General features: G+C 35.0%; 2 protein-coding genes across 11 annotated transcripts in view; one reads left to right on the forward strand and one right to left on the reverse strand.

Annotated features, from left to right (window-relative positions):
- The window catches only part of vegfc (vascular endothelial growth factor c), a 58,264-nt gene extending 56,280 nt beyond the window's left edge, over window positions 1–1,984 (reverse strand). For 4 of the 5 annotated variants that reach the window (XR_015475620.1, XM_087235363.1, XM_087235361.1 and 1 more), the window contains exon 1: window positions 1,449–1,820. Coding sequence is in view for 4 of the 5 variants with exons in the window: in XM_087235363.1 (XP_087091489.1) it covers window positions 1,449–1,559 (111 nt within the window). In the remaining variant the exon portion in view is untranslated. 5 annotated transcript variants of the gene reach the window in all.
- The window catches only part of tenm3 (teneurin transmembrane protein 3), a 971,756-nt gene that overhangs the window by 92,103 nt on the left and 858,547 nt on the right, over window positions 1–21,106 (forward strand). For 5 of the 6 annotated variants that reach the window (XM_087235107.2, XM_087235110.2, XM_087235109.2 and 2 more), the window contains exon 1: window positions 16,890–17,130. The exons of the other annotated variant lie outside the window; for it this stretch is intronic. The gene's annotated coding sequence lies outside the window, so the exon portion shown is untranslated. Of the gene's footprint in view, window positions 1–16,889; window positions 17,131–21,106 lie in introns of those variants that run through there. 6 annotated transcript variants of the gene reach the window in all.

Raw genomic sequence — 21,106 nt, forward strand, 5'->3', positions numbered from 1 at the left:
TGTAATTTATAATTGCGATCACAATAACTCATGCATTTCAAGACAACTTTGCCAAACAGATGACAGATGGCCATGATGGAAAAGTCCAAGGGAGAGAAATAAGATCAGTATATTAGGCGAACGCTGACTGACGCCCAATGAATTATTGAGTCACCTTCTCTATGCATTCATATAACATTCAGCTACATGTGCAATTCTAGAACAATTATTCAATTCCATGGCATAAGCTCAAGACAAATATGCCCCAAGTGGCCTGAAAACAAGCGATTAGAAATTCAACAGCTTTTTTATGTTGTTGCTGTCGCACTCACAATTAACTTTCCCTCCTCTTTGTGAATTCCAGCTAAATGAATCTTAATAACCATTGAATTTCACAGTGACCCAAAGGAGTTTAAGGGAAAGTGAAGTGAAAACAAAGAAAGTCTAATTTTAGGCAGTCGTGATTAGTGTACGGCCCATGTCCATGCACATTACCAATGGGAAGCTTTTCAAAATTTTGTCAAGACGTCCACATTGTTACGTGTAGCATATGGTATCATTTATACACTGAACGTAGTAAAATTCCAAAGTGTCTACTGCTGCTGTGGATAAAAAGACACAATGTTTTGTCAAAGTAATCTTGCTTAATTGCTGTCATTTAAAGCATAATATGGGTGAGTATATGAGCCAAAAGCAGCAAAAAGATACCTGATTTCTTGTTAAGACAAGTCTCTGTGGAGACATAATTCCACTAATTGGAAATATATATTGATAATTGTGTATTTTTAACATTTACTTTCTGTTCTTTCTTGCTCATACAAAATGAGAGAAAGCACTTCTTACATCTGAAGCAATGACACCTGCTTTCACTTTTTATGACGATATAATTGTGCTCAAATTATTTCCCTTTTAAACTACTACAGCGTAAATGATTAAGAAAAAAATATTTTGTACATCAAAATGTTAAACTTTATAACCCCTGAAAAATTTTAATTGGTTAAAAATATGCAAATAATAAATTTACCAGACCTATTTGGTGCTATTAACAACGATGTTGAATTTATACTGTAATAAATCAAAACAAAACCACAAAGACATAAAATGGTAACCATCATATAATAATAGGTAAGGTCAAAGGTAACCACCATGGTGGTTTGAATGTAACATCATACCCTAAATGGTTAAAAATTCTGCCCTTGCTTAACAGATTACACAATGAACTATACAAGTTCCATTCATGTGTTTCTGCAGAATATAATATTAACTACAACAGTCTAATTACCAGTGCCGGTGATGTTGACTGTTGATGTTATATTTCAATAATCAAGGCAGCACTAATACGTTTGATAATAAACAGAAGAATAGCTGTTTTCTTCATTCCGAGGGGGGTCAATCATAGTCAATATATGACTCGAATTATACCAATATAGTGAGTAAAATAACTTAAAAATGAGCTTGCTGGTGCTTACCATGGCATCTGCTTGATCTTGATCGTATTCATAGTAGTCGTGACTTGACTCGAAAGCAAGGTTTGCATAAAACAATGCGAGACAGAAGACAGAAAATCCAAATAAGTGCATTTTAGAAAAAAAAAACAATCTCTGAAGTCTGAGCAGAGTCTCTTGAAAGTTCCCCTTTTTCAGCTTTCAGCAGCAGGTTTCTAGAAAACTCTGTCCTTCCTTAAACTAAAATAAAACCCATGTATACATCCAACATTTTAAGAAGTCACTTCGGTACTGGTCCATGGAAAGCACCGTGAGCCGTTTCCTTCTTCACAAGCGGCTGTGAACATCCACTCCGAGCGGAGAGTGATCAATGTGGAAGTGCGCTGGGCGCCCAATGGCATGTTTTATGCAATTTCACGCTGTTACTTTGGATCCCTCTCCCTCCCCCTCAGTTTTCCACAGCCTGCCTCTCTGGTCGCGGTTAGACACATTCCGAGACATCAAGAGACGATATCACGGCACGCGCGCTTCCTCAGGTGTGACTACAGCACGTCAAACTCATTGAGGGCAATTCGCGCACGAGCGCACATCATCAACCTCAAAGATATCGTTTGCAGGCTAAGGTTAAAAGGTCGGGGTTTAAAGAAATAGTTCAGAAATGCAGTTTCTTCTTATACTTTTTATGCAAACGATTACGTTTGGTCGTGTTTTCTCATTCAGTTACAATAAAATTTAAAAAGGGCATATGCTTTATAATAGGGCAGAATTAAAGTAAATATAGATCTATAGATACTGTAGGTAGATCGATTGTTAGATTGATAAACCAGGGTAAATTTGTGGTTGTATGGTCTAACAATAAACCATGTGTTTTGTTTTGTTTTATTTTTATTTTATTTTATTACTTTTTTATTAGTAATTTTTATTAGGACCAAAATAGTACCTGCTGTACTTTTTTTGTACGCTACAATAAATATTATGGACCCTTGGATCCATTTGCCTTGGCTTTATTGAAGATGATATGTTGTAAATATTGTCCAGTTTCTTGCACATTTCGATTTTTTTGCTTAATAAGCCACAATTTATCATCAGAAGCCATGGGTATTGATTTTGATCTGATGTTTATTTCACTGTGGTTTTACTTTTAAAGTGCCAGTAGCTATTCACTCACACTTTTATGAATCATAAAGGAGCATGGTTTTGCTAAAAATCTTCTTTAATGTTCTGCTGCAGAACAAATGACACCTATATCAGCATACTATCATCTCAAAAACATAGCAAGAATCAGATGCTTTGTTTCCAGTGAAGACTTAGAGAAACTTGTTCATGCTTTTATCAGCAGCAGGGTGGATTACTGTAATGGTCTCCTCACTGGTCTTCCTAAAAAGACAGTCAGACAGTTGCAGCTCATCCAGAACGCTGCAGCCAGGATTCTGACCAGAACCAGAAAATAAAAGCACATCACACCTGTCCTCAGGTCTCTACACTGGCTCCCAGTTACATTCAGAATAGATTTTAAAGTATTATTACTGGTCTATAAATCACTAAATAGCCCTTGACCTAAATACATTACAGATATGCTCACTGAATACAAACCCAACAGATCACTCAGATCATTAGGATCATATAAACTAGAAGTTCCAAGAGTTCAGTCAAACAGGATAAATCAGCTTTCAGCCACTATGCCCCTCGCTGCTGGAATCAGCTTCCAAAAAAGATCAGATGTGCTCCAACATTAGGCACATTCAAATCAAGACTGAAAACACATCTGTTTAGCTGTGTCTTTACTGAATGAGCACTGTGCTACGTCTGACAGATTGCACTAATATGTTTTTCTCTTCTTCTTCATTGTTTTCTATTACATTTTACCCGTTTTTATGTTGTTGTTGTTTTTTTTTACTCATTTTTATGATTTGTTTTTATTTTTATTTTACTTGTTTCTTTTATTCTTGTTTATGTAAAGCACTTTAAATTGCCACTGTGTATGAAATGTGCTATATAAATAAACTTGCCTTGCCTTGCCTTGCCTTGCCTATACATCGGATGGCTTAAGGGTGGGTAAACTGAAAGCAAACTTTGATTGTTGGCTGAATTATATTAAAATGTATTCAGATTTTATGCATCACGGTGGTGCAGTGGGTTGGAGCAGCACACACGATTGCCTCACAGCAAGAAGGTTGCTGGTTTAAGCCTTAGCTTTGAGCTCCAGGTGCTCCGGTTTCCCCCACAAGTCCAATGATATGCACTATAGGTGAATTGGGTAAGCTAAATTGTCAGTAGTGTTTCTGTGTAAATGAGTGTGTACGGATGTTTCCCAGTGACAGGTTGCAGCTGGAAGGGCATTCGCTGTGTAAAAAATATGCTGGATAACTTGGCGGTTAAATGAGGAATAAAGGGACTAAGCCAAAAATAAAATGAATGATTTCAGATTTTATTTTATATTTATTTACTGAAAATTGTTATTTCATGTGATGTATACATTTTTGTAAATAACTTCATCTGTTTTTACTGATGTTATGTATGTTATGGTATGTATGCTGTCATTGAAGATAAGTACCAATGCATGTATTAAAAATTGCAAACCTAATAAACTGATAACCATCAAGCAGTATATTGTAAAATTAGACACATTTCCCAAGTGAAATGTGGTTAACCGGGCCACCTTTACGGTGCTAACTAGTATGACTCAAAATGTGGAACAAAATTTACCTGAGTTCACCCTACTCAAAGAGAGCTGCATTTGAGACTATGTTTAAATTCTGTTGGAGGGCTCTTTCTCCTTAGGGGGTCTTCAAGTCCTCAAGTTCACAGAGTGCTCTTCTAATGCCGTGGAATGCAAGTCCCACTTGAGCCCTTGTGTTCCATTCACCGCTGTCAAATGGTTGCATTTAATTTTGTGATCTTCTCAAATACTACTTTAAGTAGCAGTCCAAACATGCGCTGTCAAATGCATTCAGTGTTAACACTAAAGGTCTAGCTCGAATTAGCTCAGGGGATAAGGGTTTGTGAATGATAACCTAATTTGCCTTGACACTGAATACTGAATACATCAATATGAAAATACTTGACAATGCATATTTAAATTGCCAGGGTTGTTTTCCAGAGCAATAGAAAGAAAGGTTTTGGTTTAGTTTGCTGTTCAAATAAAAAAGTTGCATGATAAACTTTTGAACATGTTAATTTTCTTAATGGCTAAACATTCTTACTTATAGAAGAAATAGTAATTCCAAATAATTGCTTACAGAATTTGCTGTCACAAATTTGAAGAAAAAAATGCATGTCAGTATTATAATTTTAAGTGGCCAATACATATGGCAACTTTTCTTTAACTTCTCTTTGCTCAAGAACTGTCTTATTCTGCTTCCCTGAATGCTTTGATTGGACTAATACTAAAAGGTCAAAGTTCAGACTGGTTTTATAAGGATTAACAGGGTTGCTTTTGCTTTGACATTACTAAACACATTATTTCATGGGAGAACATCTAACATCGTCAGCCAGGCGTCTGGAGCTGCTTTAGAAATTTCTGCCACAACTGATATAATCTCATTTGGAAGGCATTTGATTTCCTCAGTAAGACTTTTGACATACTTAGCTTCAGTCTCAAAGAGTTTCAGAAGCTGACTGGAGCTTTCATGCTTTTGTTCTACATGACCATTTACATCCTTTTTCATTTTTATCTCATTTGGCTAAAGTAAGCTGGAACTGGTGTCCTTATTTAAACTCTGTGCTATCTTCTTAAGACATCTATTCATATTAAAGTCGCTTTATGTGTAATTTGTTTAATGCCTTCATTATAGGAGATTACCGACTTGCCAGTTAAAAGCTGATCTGTGGGTTTTGTCTGACATTATTTTTTCCTTTGTTCAGTGATTTTTGCTGCACATTAAATATGATACTTTGGTAACACTTTATTTTGATGGTCCCCCTTTAGATAGTCTGTTGACCATAATTACTTTTCAAGTTCTTATCTGTTTACTCTCATCTGGGAAGTATCTGTAGATTGTCTTTTAAAGGTTCTTAGGTAAGAAAGAGGAGGATTTAATTATGATGTGAAATCAAACATAATTTTGTGCTTGTCAATTGCAGGTGGAAATGAGGGACTTTTCACTCTTTAAAACATTTTATTGGATAAAAAAAAATATTTTTACAGGATAAATGGAAATGCATTTGCATCACCAAGAAATGTGTATTTTAAGTTCGGATTTCAGAGAAAAATGGCTTCAAGTTGACGCGGATCAAACAAAAGCCAAATTAAAAACAAAACAAAATTTTACTTTTTTTGAAGTTTACATTCATTAGTTAGCCAATCAGATTATTCCAAACTCACTATAAGTAGGCTAGCTAGAACTACTCCTTTATCTTCGTTTTCCAAAGAAACCCCCATCCACCCCTTCTCCTCCTTTCCTCCTTTACCACCGGGAGCTCTCGAGAACCACCTGGTCTCGTACTCCCCACACATGCTCTATAGACCTGGAAGGAGCCCTGGGCTCAACTATCTCCGAGCTCAGGGTTCTCTCCCGGGACAGCATGCCAAACCTGCTAACAGTTGTCAAACAATATCTAAGTGTGATCTCTTGAATTGTAATTTATTATTGCATACAGTACTTTGATATATCACATCAATAAAAATGCCATTATGTTATGAAACTACAGTCAGTAAACTGTGATCTGTATGTATATATATATATATATATATATATATATATATATATATATATATATATATATATATATATAAATATATAATTGTGTATTTAAATATATAATTGTATATATATATATATATATATATATATATATATATATATATATATATATATATAATTGTGTTTTCAAATTTATGAGATCTTGAAATCTGCTCTGACAACTTTTGATATTGAATGTTTTACTCAGCAGTTTAACAAGATAACTTTCATTAACATTTTTAGTAGTTTTAAACAATATATAATAGAAAATGTACTGCAATTTTTAAGATACAGTATATTACATGACCAATCTAGACAATAAATTACAAAAGATGCCAAAAAACCAGGCCGAGGTAATTTTTGCTCACATTTTAAGATTATAAGGCTGAATGGCATGAAATGCTATCAATTTACTTTACAGAGATTTCCCAGTATTTCTCTGATGCAATCAGGGTTTTACAATAATTAACCCTGGAAAAGCCAGAGCAAAGCAAACACTACCAGTTTCTGTGATATAAATACAGCACTACAAAATAAAAAAAGAGACAGATCGACTTAGTATCTCACTTGACTAATTTATAATAATTTGTTCAACTGTAGTTCGAACTTGCTGAAAAAAATTCTGTTTTTCTCCCCTTAGGACTTAATATGTGATCGTTGTCCCCATGCTGTGGTAGAACGACAACCGTCACTTTTTTGGTCAGCTCAGACAGGCTGATGGCGGCAGATGCACTGAAATATATAAATATAAAGATACTCCGAAATTATAAATATTTTAAAATAGGTATTATTATTATTATAAATAAACTGCATAGTTTCAATCTAAACAACTACATTCTTGACTAAAAAAGCCACAAAGGTACATTATGTTGTCCAACAGTTGGAACATTTGTCAAACTGTAGAGTGTGCTCTGCTTGTCGCTGTATAGGCGGAGTAATACACAAAGGTGAGGGGTGAAGAGGCTGTACCAGTGCTATTATTTGCAGAATATCGCACGGCTATCAGCCAATCAGTAAACAGTTGAAGTCAGAATTTTTAGCCCCCCCTGAATTATTAGCCCCCCTGTTTATTTTCCCCCCTATTTCTGTTTAACGGAGAGCAACACATTTCTAAACATAATTTTAATAATCAGTTTCTAATAACTGATTTATTTTATCTTTGCCATGATGACAGCAAATTATATTTTACTAGATATTTTTCAAGACACTTCTATAAATTTTAAAGTGACATTCAAAGGCTTAACTAGATTAATTATGTTAATTAGACAAGTTAGGGTAATTAGGCAAGTCATTGTATAACGATGATTTGTTCTGTAGACTATCGAAAAAAATATAGCTTAAAGGGGCTAATAATAAATAAAAAAACTAAAAACTGCTTTTATTCCAGCTGAAATAAAAGAAATAAGACCTTCTCCACAAATAAAAAATATTGTCAGACATACTGATTTCCTTGCTCTGTTAAACATCATTTGGGAAATAGTTAAAAAAAGAAACAAAAATTCAACGGGGGGGGGGGTGGTCTAATATTTCTGACTTTAACTGTATATCTAAAAAACAAAATACAGAAAACTTTTAATAAACTGTTTTCTTTAACGGTGTGACATTTCGGTCTGATTTAATTCCCTGTCCTAGTGAATTACACCTAGTCAACACACAGGTCCACTAACTTCATTGTCCATCACCTATGATCACTTGAGTCAGTCTGTGGCCCCTAAAAGGAAGGCACAAGAATTTATGAGGGTATGGCACAGTGACCCAGCACTGTCTACCACTTTTGCTTGTCTGCTCATGTGTGCACAGCTTGTTCCCTCTCACTGGGAATTGCTCCTGCCGGAACTGGGAAACAATGGATGTGGGAGTCCTGTGACTGGAGCCACTGCTTTGGGAAGCGCTGGACCCTGTTAATGCTGGAATTTGTGGTGTCCCTTGTGTTTCAAACAACGGCTGTGTTGGGTAGGGTAGATCGATGAGGATAAGATGGCAAGGTCATGGGGGGCAGGCCTAATCTTGCACTCTCCAGCATTCCTTGGCATCCACATTGGTTTGTTTGTAATAAAGTATAGAGTATTTTGACATTGAAGACCTGTGGATAGAAACATACAAACTTTTGCATTTAATGTTTAATGTGTACAGACGTGTGGTAAACTTGTATGTAATGCAGAAAGACATTTGAGCAGATGTTTCCATGTCAAACAGGAGCTGGAAATCAAGTGAAGGGCCCATGTTTCAGTGATTAAGAAGGGAAACGTGTTGTGACTGAGATAAGGAGTGGTTTTGAAGTTTCTTTGTTTCAGAGTTGACAGCTGACACAATTAATTAACCAACAAATGAGGGAATATGGCAATACAAGAAACCTGTTGTGTGTAGTTTTGTGTGTTTATACAAAATATTTTGCTGTTATTGTGTTTAAACAGTAAACTGCTACTTTCTTCAGAAGTGTCATATGTTTGACCCCCCCCATATATGTATATATATATATTTATATTATATATGAGCAATATCACATGAGTAGCAGTGCGATATGGCTGTATATTGCCACTGGTGGGAGGCGTGCGTTGGCAGGAGGCTGCAGGCCGAGTGCTTTAGTGCCCCCACCGGTGCCGATATACAACCATATCGCACTGCTACGAGTGTAATATTGCATTTATACAACTGTTTGACAGCATATAAAAATATAAAAAGAAAATCAAACATAGAGAGTCATAAAACCCTTTTGTATGAGGAACTACTTTCTTCCGCGTTGGATTCAAATCCTAAGCTGACAATTAAACAGTTGAGCGTGCATCTTTTAAACTTTAGATCTGTAGAGTCTGGTTTTTGTATGTGGGCGGAGTAATACACAAAGGGTAAAGAGGCTGTACGGGTGCTGATATTACTTCAATATATCAGATTCGAGAACCAGAACTGTAGCATAAGTTGGTGATACAGTCCAGCAGAATGACAAAATTTTGATGAAATAACTCAATTTACTATAAAGAATCAAAACATGAAAAAATTAACATGTATTGTAATCAGCATTCACTTTGAGGGATTCAATTCTCTCAGAGTAAATTCAGCTAAGACACCTGTTATATAAATCCTAAAATTTCTGCCTTCACGACATTCTAGAAAATAATAGAAATAGATGGGAAAGCCCCATGCTTCTACTTGCCATATTAGGGACTGTTTGACAACTAAACGGCACTTCATAAAAAAGGTCCAAACCACAGGTTAGACACTCACAGACACCAGTGCCATTTGACCCTCGGTTCATTGACATATTTGCCCAGCAAATTACCCTCACTGAGAAGAATTCAAAGTAAGGGACCAGTGAAGTGACCTCTTAAAAGCGATCTTTTACACATGTAAAAACATTCCTGCTCACACACATACTGACACACACACACTTTGGCATTCAAGAGACTCTAAAGACAGAGAGAATAGGGAGGGCAGAGAGAAAGAGAGAGAGAGACCTTCCACCTCTGGCCTGCTTGCATTCGTATGGAAATAAGTCTTCTTGAGAAGTTTATGTTAAACTCTGAATGAGGATTAACATGGCTCCCGCTTCACTAAACAAAGCAATTACTGAGCACACATCTCCCTCAGACTGACCGGCTGTATAAATATTGCCTATCCTGCTGCAAACAAATTGCATAGTCACAAACAAATAGTTTTTTCTTGGTATAGTGTAATGAAATTAGTACTAAATGTACTGTTTTCTCACATTTTTCAAGACAGCTTGAGATATGTCTGAAATTGTTTTTGTGTAGAATGTGGTGTACATAATTGAAGGACACTAATGAGACCACTGTCTCCAACCTTTGTTTATTTCCTTTTTTGAATGATAAGGTGCAAGGAGATGTTTGACAAACACGTACATTTTTATCGCACAAATTTGAGAAGCTTATCTCAGGTTTACCTCAACCTTTCTATACTAACACCCACAAAGATCACCCTATGTGTAGACGAATGGTGCTTCAGACTTTCACAGAAGATAATCTGTAATCTGTCTAACAGACAGATTTGTTCAAACTGGCCCTTTAAGCTTCGCTGGCCATATACAGTGGGCCATTTCTCTCAGCGTTAACATATATTGAGATTTAATCTGTTTTCTTAAGGATATAATCAAACGAGCCATACTAATGGTAAAAAAGTTTATGTAGCAGCATATGGTTCCCATGGCCACTATTCATGACCTCATCCCAAATTTTTACAGCTTAACCTGTGCATGCTCATTTTCTCTTGTGTGCATGTGCATGAATATCAAAAGAACCCTAATTGTTAGGAGTTCATTCTATAATGTGATTTTTTCAGCCAACATAATAATTATTTAGAGTACTGTAGATTAAGGAGGAGAAAAGTCTGTGACATGTTAGGAAATAGTTTTCTTCTTAGAAACATGAGGAAACAAGTTTGACTGAACATCAGAGTGATAAGACATTTGGGCAAAAATAGTGGTGAGTGTGTCATTTTGATAGCATATTAGTAGTCTTAGTCATTGTCGAAGACTTGCACAAGGGTTACGTAGAGATAACAAAGTCAAAACTGGACTGTCTTTGAGCATTTGGAGTTTGACCTTTTCAAAACGTGCTATTTGAATCTTGACTGATGACTCTCCAGATCAGCAAATGTCTTAATTAATAACTTTATATAGAGCTAAAACTGTTTCAGCAACTTAGAAACAAATTTCTAATAATTCTAAGAAGATAACAGAAGTGATTCATTTTTTACAAAGAAATCTTTTCTTCATTTCGCATAAAAGTTGTGTAACCACAGTGTAGAAATATGAGGGGAATATTTTATGAAATCAAATACAGTACTGCCAAAGAAAATGAGCTGAAGCGGCACAAAAAGTGTAAAGGACAGAAATGCCAGTAAAAGTGATGACAGACTAGATGATTTTGGCATTAAGTTTCCTCAAAGCAAAGACTTCTGGGACTCAGTCAGGGCTGTATCAGCATGGCATTGCTTTTTACTACAGATATGACTGACGTATTGTTGTGGGGCCATGATGTACATCAAAATGAATTTTAATAAAACATTTGTTTTAAAGGTCAACCAGTACAGCTAATACATCATGTTTTGAAGTCTCATGAGCCAAATGTGCAACCGTACATATATCCACATAGGATGTTCACAGAGGGTGTATGTATTATTTAGGCCTAAAAGTACATGTTGTTTGAGTAGTAGCAACTGATTTGCAGTATTGAAACTTCATGGACTGGATATTATCATATGAGAACTGGTTGCAGAGCACCTGCCAGTCAGAAAACAAAACCAACTGTTACTCTTCAAAAGGCTGAGGTCAGATCACTTGTGAATTAGGAAAACGACCCCTACAGACTAGCTGACGAGAGAGAGAAAGATAGAGAGAGGAGGTATGTTTCCCATGAATGTTTGCCAGGTTCTGTCGGACTAATCCGCTGGGAGAAACAAACCCAGTGTGTTTCAAGGCTTTGGTTAAGTAATGGGGAATTCTTGCCTTTAATAGGGCTTTTTTTTCTTGTCCTCAGAACTGCACACACTGATGTCTCAACCTGCTTAGTTATCCGAGAAGCAATCTTTTAAGAAGATGAAGAGCTTGTTTATTTCACATTAATACAGATAAGTTTTTGTCAAATAATAAACTTTGGATTGGTAGGTGTCATGGCCAAGTTCAGGCGTTTAAATCTGCATGTGTACCACACAAAGACTGAACACTGAGGCTTCAAGGGGCATTTAATCTTAATTTGTATTTAGCAAAAAACTGTTTATCTTTCATCAAATTTTCACTTCTGCATTCTGAGAGTAGAGTGAAATGAAAATACTGTATATTAAAGATCACCTGTCATGCCTTGAAAAATTCATTGAGCTGATACAATTTATATTTACTGCAAATTGAAACAGGAAAACAATCAATGACAGAGCCAATCATTTTGTTTGTATCATAGAGCGCAGTAAAGTTGAATTTTGTCATAGCTAATTGTCAGCTGATGATAGTCATAGCCTAATAGTAATGTTGAGTCTGTCTAACTGTTTATGCTTCTAATCTCCATCATTTTTAAAATATATATTTCTAAGTAGATTTAAAAATGGGTCCAATATATTTTGTGGTCTGCGCCGATGTTCTGCACTGTACTATCCTGACACAAGGCACACTATGGGGGTTTGTGTAACCCTAACTCAAACCCAGACTTCATTCACCACTACTGAACACGTTTGCTCTATGACTCATTTTATCCTCTACATACATGTAGCACTGTGCTGTTCAAAATATATAAAATGATATATTTTTGTGAATATTTTTGACTGGTTTTAGCTGCATCTTTAGTATCAGTTTATAGTGTAATAGGTGCTTTAGATAGAACATATTCGATTGGACAGAAATCACATGGAATTCTGAATTGCAATGTGAAGTCATCAAATTCTGACCCATAATTGTGGATCTGAGAGGCTGTACATTTTGAATCTATATACAGTGCTTAGCATATATAAGTATATTCCACACAAATCTATCTTTTAATTTTTTTAATAGGAAGCTATGCAAAATTATTTGTGCATACGCTAGATTAGTCAGTACTTAAGCCAAATCTGGAGATTATCTAACAAAATAACTTACGATCAATCAAAAAACAGATACACCCAAATTTATATGTTATAGAAAAATATGAAATACAAATTTTAAAAAGAGGAAAAATCAAAAGAAGCAAACTTAAGTTAAAATTCTTTAGGTTGTATTATTTATTTATTTGTATTTTTTGCAATATTTAACTTGAATTTAATTGTATTATCTTTCAATTTCTAAACATGTTTAGTGATTAAAATACTATTTAAATAAATTCATTTGTTTAATAAATCTGTTTTGTTTCACTGAAAAATTTATAAAAAATATTCATTTTCAAAATGGGGTGGACTCAGTTATGCTGAGCACTGTATTTTCTAAACTTTGGAGCATATACTAGCTAGATAGCCTTAAGTCTATGACTTATTGTTAAAAAAAACAAACTTAAATTTTGATTTCATGGAGACTTAAGATCAATAATGTTCATATCTGTGGTATTTTTTTATGATTTTCTAAGATGTTATTCTAATGCATTGGTGCCATTATAAATGCCCTTAAAATGGGCAGATGCATCATTTGACCCCCTACTGAACTTAATGAACTTAAATTATTCTAATCTCTGAAATGCACACAAAGACAAATGAAAGTCAAACACAATTACTACTTGTCAAAACAGTGATAGTGCTCTTCATTACTGGGATAGCTCTCAGTGATAACATGACCTCATTACCTTGGTTTGGTAAACTACAGAAATTTAAATGGGGAGACCTTTGTCTTTTAGGATGATGCAATGCATCATAGTACAAATTTAAGACAGTAAAAGTAAAACAGATCATGATTTAATATGTTTTTTTATTAATTTATTTAAAATGATGTCAGTATATGCATGTGATGCATTAAATACGATTATCTAGGTGTTGTGTTCTGAATCTACAATGCTGTGTAAGGAGAGACAGTCATCTAGATTTCAGTGCCGAGCCACTATAAGTATTTCAAGCCAATGAAATCATCCGTACTATTTTTATTTACTCTGCAGTATATTTTCCAGTTGTCTATTTAGATTTTGCAGAATTAATGTTATTCTTCAAAAAGTTTGCAAATGCATGTCTGTAGCTTGCAGCATCATGATCAAAATGAAATTAAGGATGTACTGCAAAGGTGCTGCAACAGAGAAGTACTGTACATGTGATTAATAATAATAATAATAATATAATAATAAATGTAATATTTGAAGAATTTAATCGATTTTAAAATAAGGCTGTAACATGACAAAATGTGAAAAAAGTGAGATACTGTGAATACTTTTCTCATACAATGTAAAGCTATGGCAGAGCAGACACTAGAAAGTTTTGTCATTGCAGAGTTGCAAATGATGGTCTTCTGTTCTTTAGGCAATATGAAATTCAGTAGCTACCATTAGATTATTTGGTTAAAATTAAAAATATACATAAACTATACATTAATGATCACATAGAGTAATCTGTGATCAAAAGTAATATTTGGATGGTACATTTGCACAATGTTTGTTTTTAAATCACCAAATGATGATAAAGATTTTATTATTATTATTTTTTTTTTTGCTTAACAAGAGGCAAACATTAAAAGTGTTCTAGTATTTAATTGTTAAAACTATTTTGGAAAAAACAGTAACAACATAAACTAAAACTGTAGTTTTGTAGTAGAATATGGTTATTATTTTTTACAAAAAAATGCATTAAAAACATGAAGCACAGAACATAAAATATACAGTGATATAACCTTTTCCCGGTGTTGGGTTGTGGCTGGAAGGGCATCCGCTATGTAAAACATATGCTGGATAAGTTGCCAGCTCATTCCGCTGTGGCGACCCCGATTAATAAAGGGACTAAGCCGAAAAGAAAATGAATGAATGAACTATATATAACCTTATTAATAGTTCATTTGATCTTCATTTTATTTCATTAGCCATTCTCCTGCACATATTTCAATAAGCAAGTTTATTGAATTATAATTAAGTAAAGTTCACATATAATTTTCATTATACTTTGGGCAGTAAGCATAAATAGTAAGTGTCATATTTTATTGCTACCTTGGACAAAATTAGTCCAGAACTTCTAACATCATTGTAATCAACTAAATAAATAAATCAAAGGTAGTGCTGTATACATTTGTATGTACATGATATGCACAGAAGTATATAAATTATATTATAAGTACTTAAAAAGCAGACTGAAAGTATATTTTCTTCTTCTGTTTTTTCTATTTCTATTCATTCTGCTAAAAGTATGCTAAAATGTAAATCAATATTTAAATAAAAGGCAAAGATAACTTTACAAAGTTAATTTTCCTCAGACATTACTTTAGGGCTACTACTGTACAGAGTGACAGTGTTCTCAGAACTGTGTACACTTTCAACAGAGGTTTAACATGAATGTGTTCTGCAATGCAATGCAGTGCAATGTCAGCATCAAGAACTGAAAGACTGTCAAGGCTGGGGTTTTATGGAAAGCCACAAAACGGAAAGGTCAGGCTCCACGAAAACCCAGGGCCGATACACACAGAGGCTTCTGCAAGTCTCCATCTCAATAAATTACCACCTCATACTTTCACCAAGTTTCAGCTGTAAAACTACTGTAAATACAGGTGCATTATGGTCGGTCCAAAAGCCTTTAGTTTAGTTTATTATTTGGACATTTGATAGTATATTTTGGTACACTGTAATAATTTCAAAAGTATCTATGTCAGGATTAATAAATACATTTTGTAAAACCAATGTGACTGTAACATGAGGACACTTTTTTTTTCTCGAACTGCACATATTAAAACCTAAACATGCCACGAGAGTAATTTGACATTAATAATTAAGCATCTAATTCCTAAAAAAAATATTGCACTTTATAAACACTTTGGAGTTTAGATGTTTCTCTAAAAATTATGGTAAAATTTGCAGTGAATTGTTTCTTCAGTCTATTGCTGTATTTACAGTATATATTAATAAGCATTATTTTAGAAACAGATGTGTATAAAAGAAGGTTCTGCAGAAGATAAAGACAGTTTTAACAGGAACTGAGCTAATGTATTCAATCATAGCAAATTTTCTTTAGTTCTCAGAAAAGATTTGGCCTTAAAGCCAATATAGTGCAGATCTAGGATCATCTTACATAAAGTAGGTATATTTTTTGGCATAGGATTCAGTGGTGCCTCTGCTCAAACAAGGCTGAACATTCCATTTGATTTGTGTACTGAGTGGTACTGCTATATTTGAGTTTTATATTGCCTCATGTAGAGAGACTATATTACTCCAGTAAAATAAGGGGATGAGGCGAGGGGGGTTGAGATTTAATGTTCCTGTAGTCACACACCATTTAAACCACACCAAGATACAAATACATTGTCAGCCAATTCATGTATATGTCTGCTTAATTCAAATGTCAGGTTCGTCTGGAATCGTCTGGTGGTTTTCTCTTGTGCTTTTAATATGAATTTGAGGACATACTTGATGGAAAGTATTATTTTAATACCATTCTGGAACTGCCTTTCTAAAATCCAGTTGAAACAGATGGTTTTAAAGTATGTTTTGGTCAATAATAAAGGGTACCTTAATAGCATTTGTGTTCAGCTCAGATTTTGTGGAGGTTTTTGCAATATCTTAAACAAAAACAATCTTTGAATTAAAGCTGTCACTTTGCGGTACCTTTTTAAAAAAGATTTGTAATAAGTGTAACTTTTAAAACGGGACACCCTATTGAAAATTTTTATAAATAAACATTATATAACCTGTAAATAATACTGACCATTGCAGCAGAATCCTTTTCTGTTTCATTTAAACTGTATTTGTAGGAGTAAAAGTCCTGGAAACAGACAGAAAATGTATCTTGTGCTAAAATATAACATTATAAATTACCATGTGATATATGCCACACATGCTGTAGGCCTATACTTGAATACAAATCATACACAAGGTCAACCTTGCTTGAAAAGACACAAAACAAACAAACTGAAAATGTTCGTCTGCTGTTTAAAAATATGTTTGATTTCTTTCAGTGATCTGTAATGGCCAGAAACAATTACCATACCTTTGATAAGCAATAAGTGAAGAAGAGAATGAATGAAAATTGTTAGAAGGTTACTTTGTTTATTTTATTTTATTTTATTTTATTAAATTTTATTTTATTATTATTTTTTTGTTTACGTGTTATAACTTCTAAAAACATGAAACTATAATGCCAGGGGGTAAGCTGACAGTGCGGCAGGTACAGTAGGCTTACCTTTTATTTTGAGACTGCATTGCCGCTATCCTGATGCTCACGCTTTGATGCCACACACGTGCTCCTCGCTAACTTAACTTACGTAAACAAACATCAATCCCGCGGTCGCGAATTCGTATTTGTGAATGATTGTGAGTTAGCAACGATTATATTTCAGTATGTTTATACAAGAATAAACATATTTAAAATATGTTTGAAGCTTGACATCTTGCATTCCTCATGTGCCAAACTTCATGACTTGTTGAAACTACACGAGGGTAACGTTAAGTAACGCTAAATGGTTCGGTTTTCATTGTATGCGCACTACTATTTACACATACTGAAAGGGTTTGTTATGCTTTTGAAGCAAAGTTAGCAGAAACAGAAGTGTGTTCTTAGACGTTGTTAATGTTTTGCTAATATTGTTGCATGCTAATTGGGTTGCATACCGACAGGCCATGGGCTAAACGTTTGGGTAAGTTTAAAGAATGTTTACCGTATCAAACGTGTTTTTTATTTTCTCTTTAAATTAACACAATTTTACAACAAAGCTGCTAAAATTATTGTTGACTGCTTAATGAAACACTGTGACTTGTTTGGAGTTCAGTGTTATTGTGGATGGACACAGCTCATAAGACACAGCTGTTTGTAAACAAAAAGATGAACATATGTTCCAGGAAGATTTTTTCTTCTTCTGAGGAACAGCATGTTCCACAGCTGTGAAATCTTCATTCTATTTACAAGCAGCATAATGCCTCTTGATGATTATTGCTCACTTTTATGGTTTTCGTTTTGTTTGAATGAACTGTGATTTGAATGAAATAATGATTTGTGGTTCGAATATAACAGTTAGTGCCTTGTTTCTCTGTGGCCTTTTGTGCTGTTAAACACTTCAGCTTTTGTTACCCTACATTCTCTGCTGGAATCAACTTGGTAGATATTTATCTTGGAGTGTTATTGCTCTCTTGTCTTTTTAGTCTGGTGAAATTTTAATAGCAAAGGTTTTCAGCCTTTAATTTGCCATGAATTAATAATTATTTGGCATTGTGTGATCACAAATTGGGTTCATTCCACTGTGGCGACTCCTGATTTAAAAAAAAGAAAAGATGAAGATAAGTAAGTGAGTGTCAGCTCACATGACATGAGCACAATACGTTCAATGTAATAAGAAATGATTCTGCGGTTGTGTGTTTAATGATGGGGAAATTAGTTAATTTTAAAAGATATGGAAACAAAAGTTTGGAAGGCAAACATAAGTTGGAATATAACAATGTAAGATATGTGAGATTTTGGCCATGCACATAGCTCAAAGCAGAATATTGACCAGGAGCCCATCTTTCAGCATCTCTTTCATAAATTCCCTTTCAGAGCTGACAAACCACGGTTTTGCTCTCTATGGAAACAGCAGCCTCAATAGACCCATTTGGCCTCTCTATTCTAACACAAGCCAGACCCCCAGCAGAGAACCTGCACTCTTATCCTTACATTTTTTTGCATAAAATCCAAATCAATCAGCTCTGTGGACCCAGGCCAGAGAGAGACTGTCATGTCTTCTGTTATAAACCATTTCCAGAAGACAGAGCTCTTATTGGAAATTTTCTTACACGTGAGCTTCAGATATTTATAAAAAGCTATTAATCTGCATGACAGTTAAAGGCTTGTTTTGAGTACAGAACAAACAAAATGTTTTTCCTCTTACTGATATCGGGGTTCATTAAAGCATTGTTGCAACTCAAGGTCAACAAACTAAAGAAGTTTGCACCCGTAAATGCCTAGAATTTTTAAATGATGACCAGATTTCCTCTAGGACCCGAATTCCCCATGTTTTGTTGTTTCTGAAACTTTCTGTCTATCTTGGCCTGCTTTGTGATTTTAAATGTTATTGGGACTATTATTTTCTGTTGTGAACACAGGATCACAAGCATCATGAAAGATAATGATTTTTTAGATGGGCTCTTTAAATGTCCGGTCACTGAATTGTGTAGTTTTAGTGGTAGTAAAATCCTTGATGTGCTTATAATTTTTATAGTTATAGTTATTTTTGTTTGTTTTTGGTTTTATGTGTACAAAGAAGATTTCAGGGTTACAATGTTTTTAGTTTAGTAAATGTTTCTATACCACCCATGCTGCAGAGATTTAGATGTGTTTAGATGAATACATCACTGTGCTGTCTGCTTTTCTCTCATTCATTAACTTTCTTGTCGGCTTAGTCCCTTTATTAATCCGGGGCCACAGCGGAATGTACCGCCAACTTATCCAGCATATGTTTTACATAGCGGATGCCCTTTCAGCCGCAATCCATCTCTGGAAAACATCCACACACACACTCGTACACTACGGACAATTTAGCCTACCCAATTTACCTGTGCCGCATGACTTTGGACTGTGGGGGAAACCGGAGCACCCGGAGGAAACCCACGCGAACGCAGGGAGAACATGCAAACTCCATACAGAACCGCCAACTGAGCAGAGGTTCGAACCACTAACCCAGCGACCTTCTTTGCTGTGAGGTATTTTGTGTTAATTATCTAGGGTCTGTTGAATTATTATTTTTTTCTAGCTGAATAGAAGGTGAGCAATAAAACCAATAAATGCACCTAGTTCTAGTTAGAGCTGTGATGGTGACAATTTTTGTCAATTATGACTTTAAAATGATCAGTGACAGAAGTTCACTCAAAAGTGAAAAATCTTTCTGTCATTAATTACTAACACTCCCGTCATTCCAACCTTCAGAACACACATTTAGATATTTTAGAATACAAAAAAGCAATGAAATTATAAAAATAGTGTAATTAAAGAAATAGTTCAGAGATCAGGGGCCTCATGTATCAACGCAGCGTATGCACAAAATCTTACGTTGCGTACGCCAGATTTCACACTCACGTTTGGATTTACTAACGATGAAGTTAACATGAGAATGTGCATTTTTCTACGCTAACTTCATGTCTGGTTTACGTGTATTTCTTGTGTGTGTTTGTTTTATTTCCATTGGTGACTCCTAGAGGCAATTATGTTAAATTGCACACTACAGAGTATCGCACCAACAAGTGTGAAAAACATTGCTTTTAATTCATAATTGATCAAATTGACACCAATTATGTGATTTAGAACATATAAAAGCATTTGCAAATGTATACAACCCTTAGTCTATGGTAAAGGCAGTGTTAGTCTTATTAGAGGACATTGTCAATGGTCGAATCCGAAGGGAATGCATTTTTTTAGGGATTACAGTGATTTTCTTGCCCATGTTGATGACTGGCTTATTAGCTATTTCAGATTTCCAAGAGCTATCCTCTTGGAGCTCTGTGCTGAGTTGGATCCAAATTTGGAAAGAGAGACAGCAAGGAGGCGGCAGGGTGCGTGATGAGTGGCTTTTTTGTGAGTTGATGTATTTCAAGATATTATTCTTGATATTATTCTTGAAATTAACCACATCAGTTAAACTCTCCCACTCTCTTTTTTTTTTTGTTATTAATTCGCAGGACAAACTTGCAAATGACATCATTTTTCCACGGTCTGCCTCCGATAGGAGCACCTCCAATTCACATTCTGTGAAGTTTCTCTTCTTGCTTGCTTTTGTCATTGCTTTTTCATTAGTATTTTCCAAAGTGGAGTCCTTACCATATTTATATGGGCGAGAAGGCAGGGAGGAGTTTTGCGCCTGTGCTTGTTGCATTTAATTACACGTTAATTCGGATGTACAAAGACAATACGCGTGGGATTCCGCGCACACAGTGTTTCATACAACAGATTTTTTTTACTGCATACGCACATTAACAGCTTTGTCCGTACACAGTGTTTTAGTATTAATTTAACGCAATTCTTTTTACCTGGGCCGAGGTCAAGTGCCCCCCATGAGATTTAAATGCCCCCTCAGTTGTTCTGACATCCTGGCGTCGGGCCTACTATAGCGATACTAAAGGAAACTGTGGATGAAAACCTGGCTATGGGGAGATGGCAATAACATAAATTATCTGTTCTTCAACGAGAAAAGATCGCAGACACAACACTGTGACGGCGTTTATCACACGAACACAGTTTGTATTTATGAGCATTAATATTAACAACCAACTCCTCTTGCTTTAGACCTTACGTTTTAGAGTTTGTAATTAGTCGGCACTATATAGGTTTGTTGCATGTACGATTATGAGGAAGGATTAAGAGCATGCTTTTCTTTTATTGCACCCTTTTCATAAGGTGTTTTATTTATTTATTTATTTTTTAAAGTGGTAAGAACAATATTCACTGGCAAAA

This window comes from Danio rerio, chromosome 1 (genome assembly GCF_052040795.2).
Source record: "Danio rerio strain M-AB ecotype USA chromosome 1, GRCz13ab, whole genome shotgun sequence".
In the NCBI taxonomy this organism is placed as follows: Eukaryota; Metazoa; Chordata; class Actinopteri; order Cypriniformes; family Danionidae; genus Danio; species Danio rerio.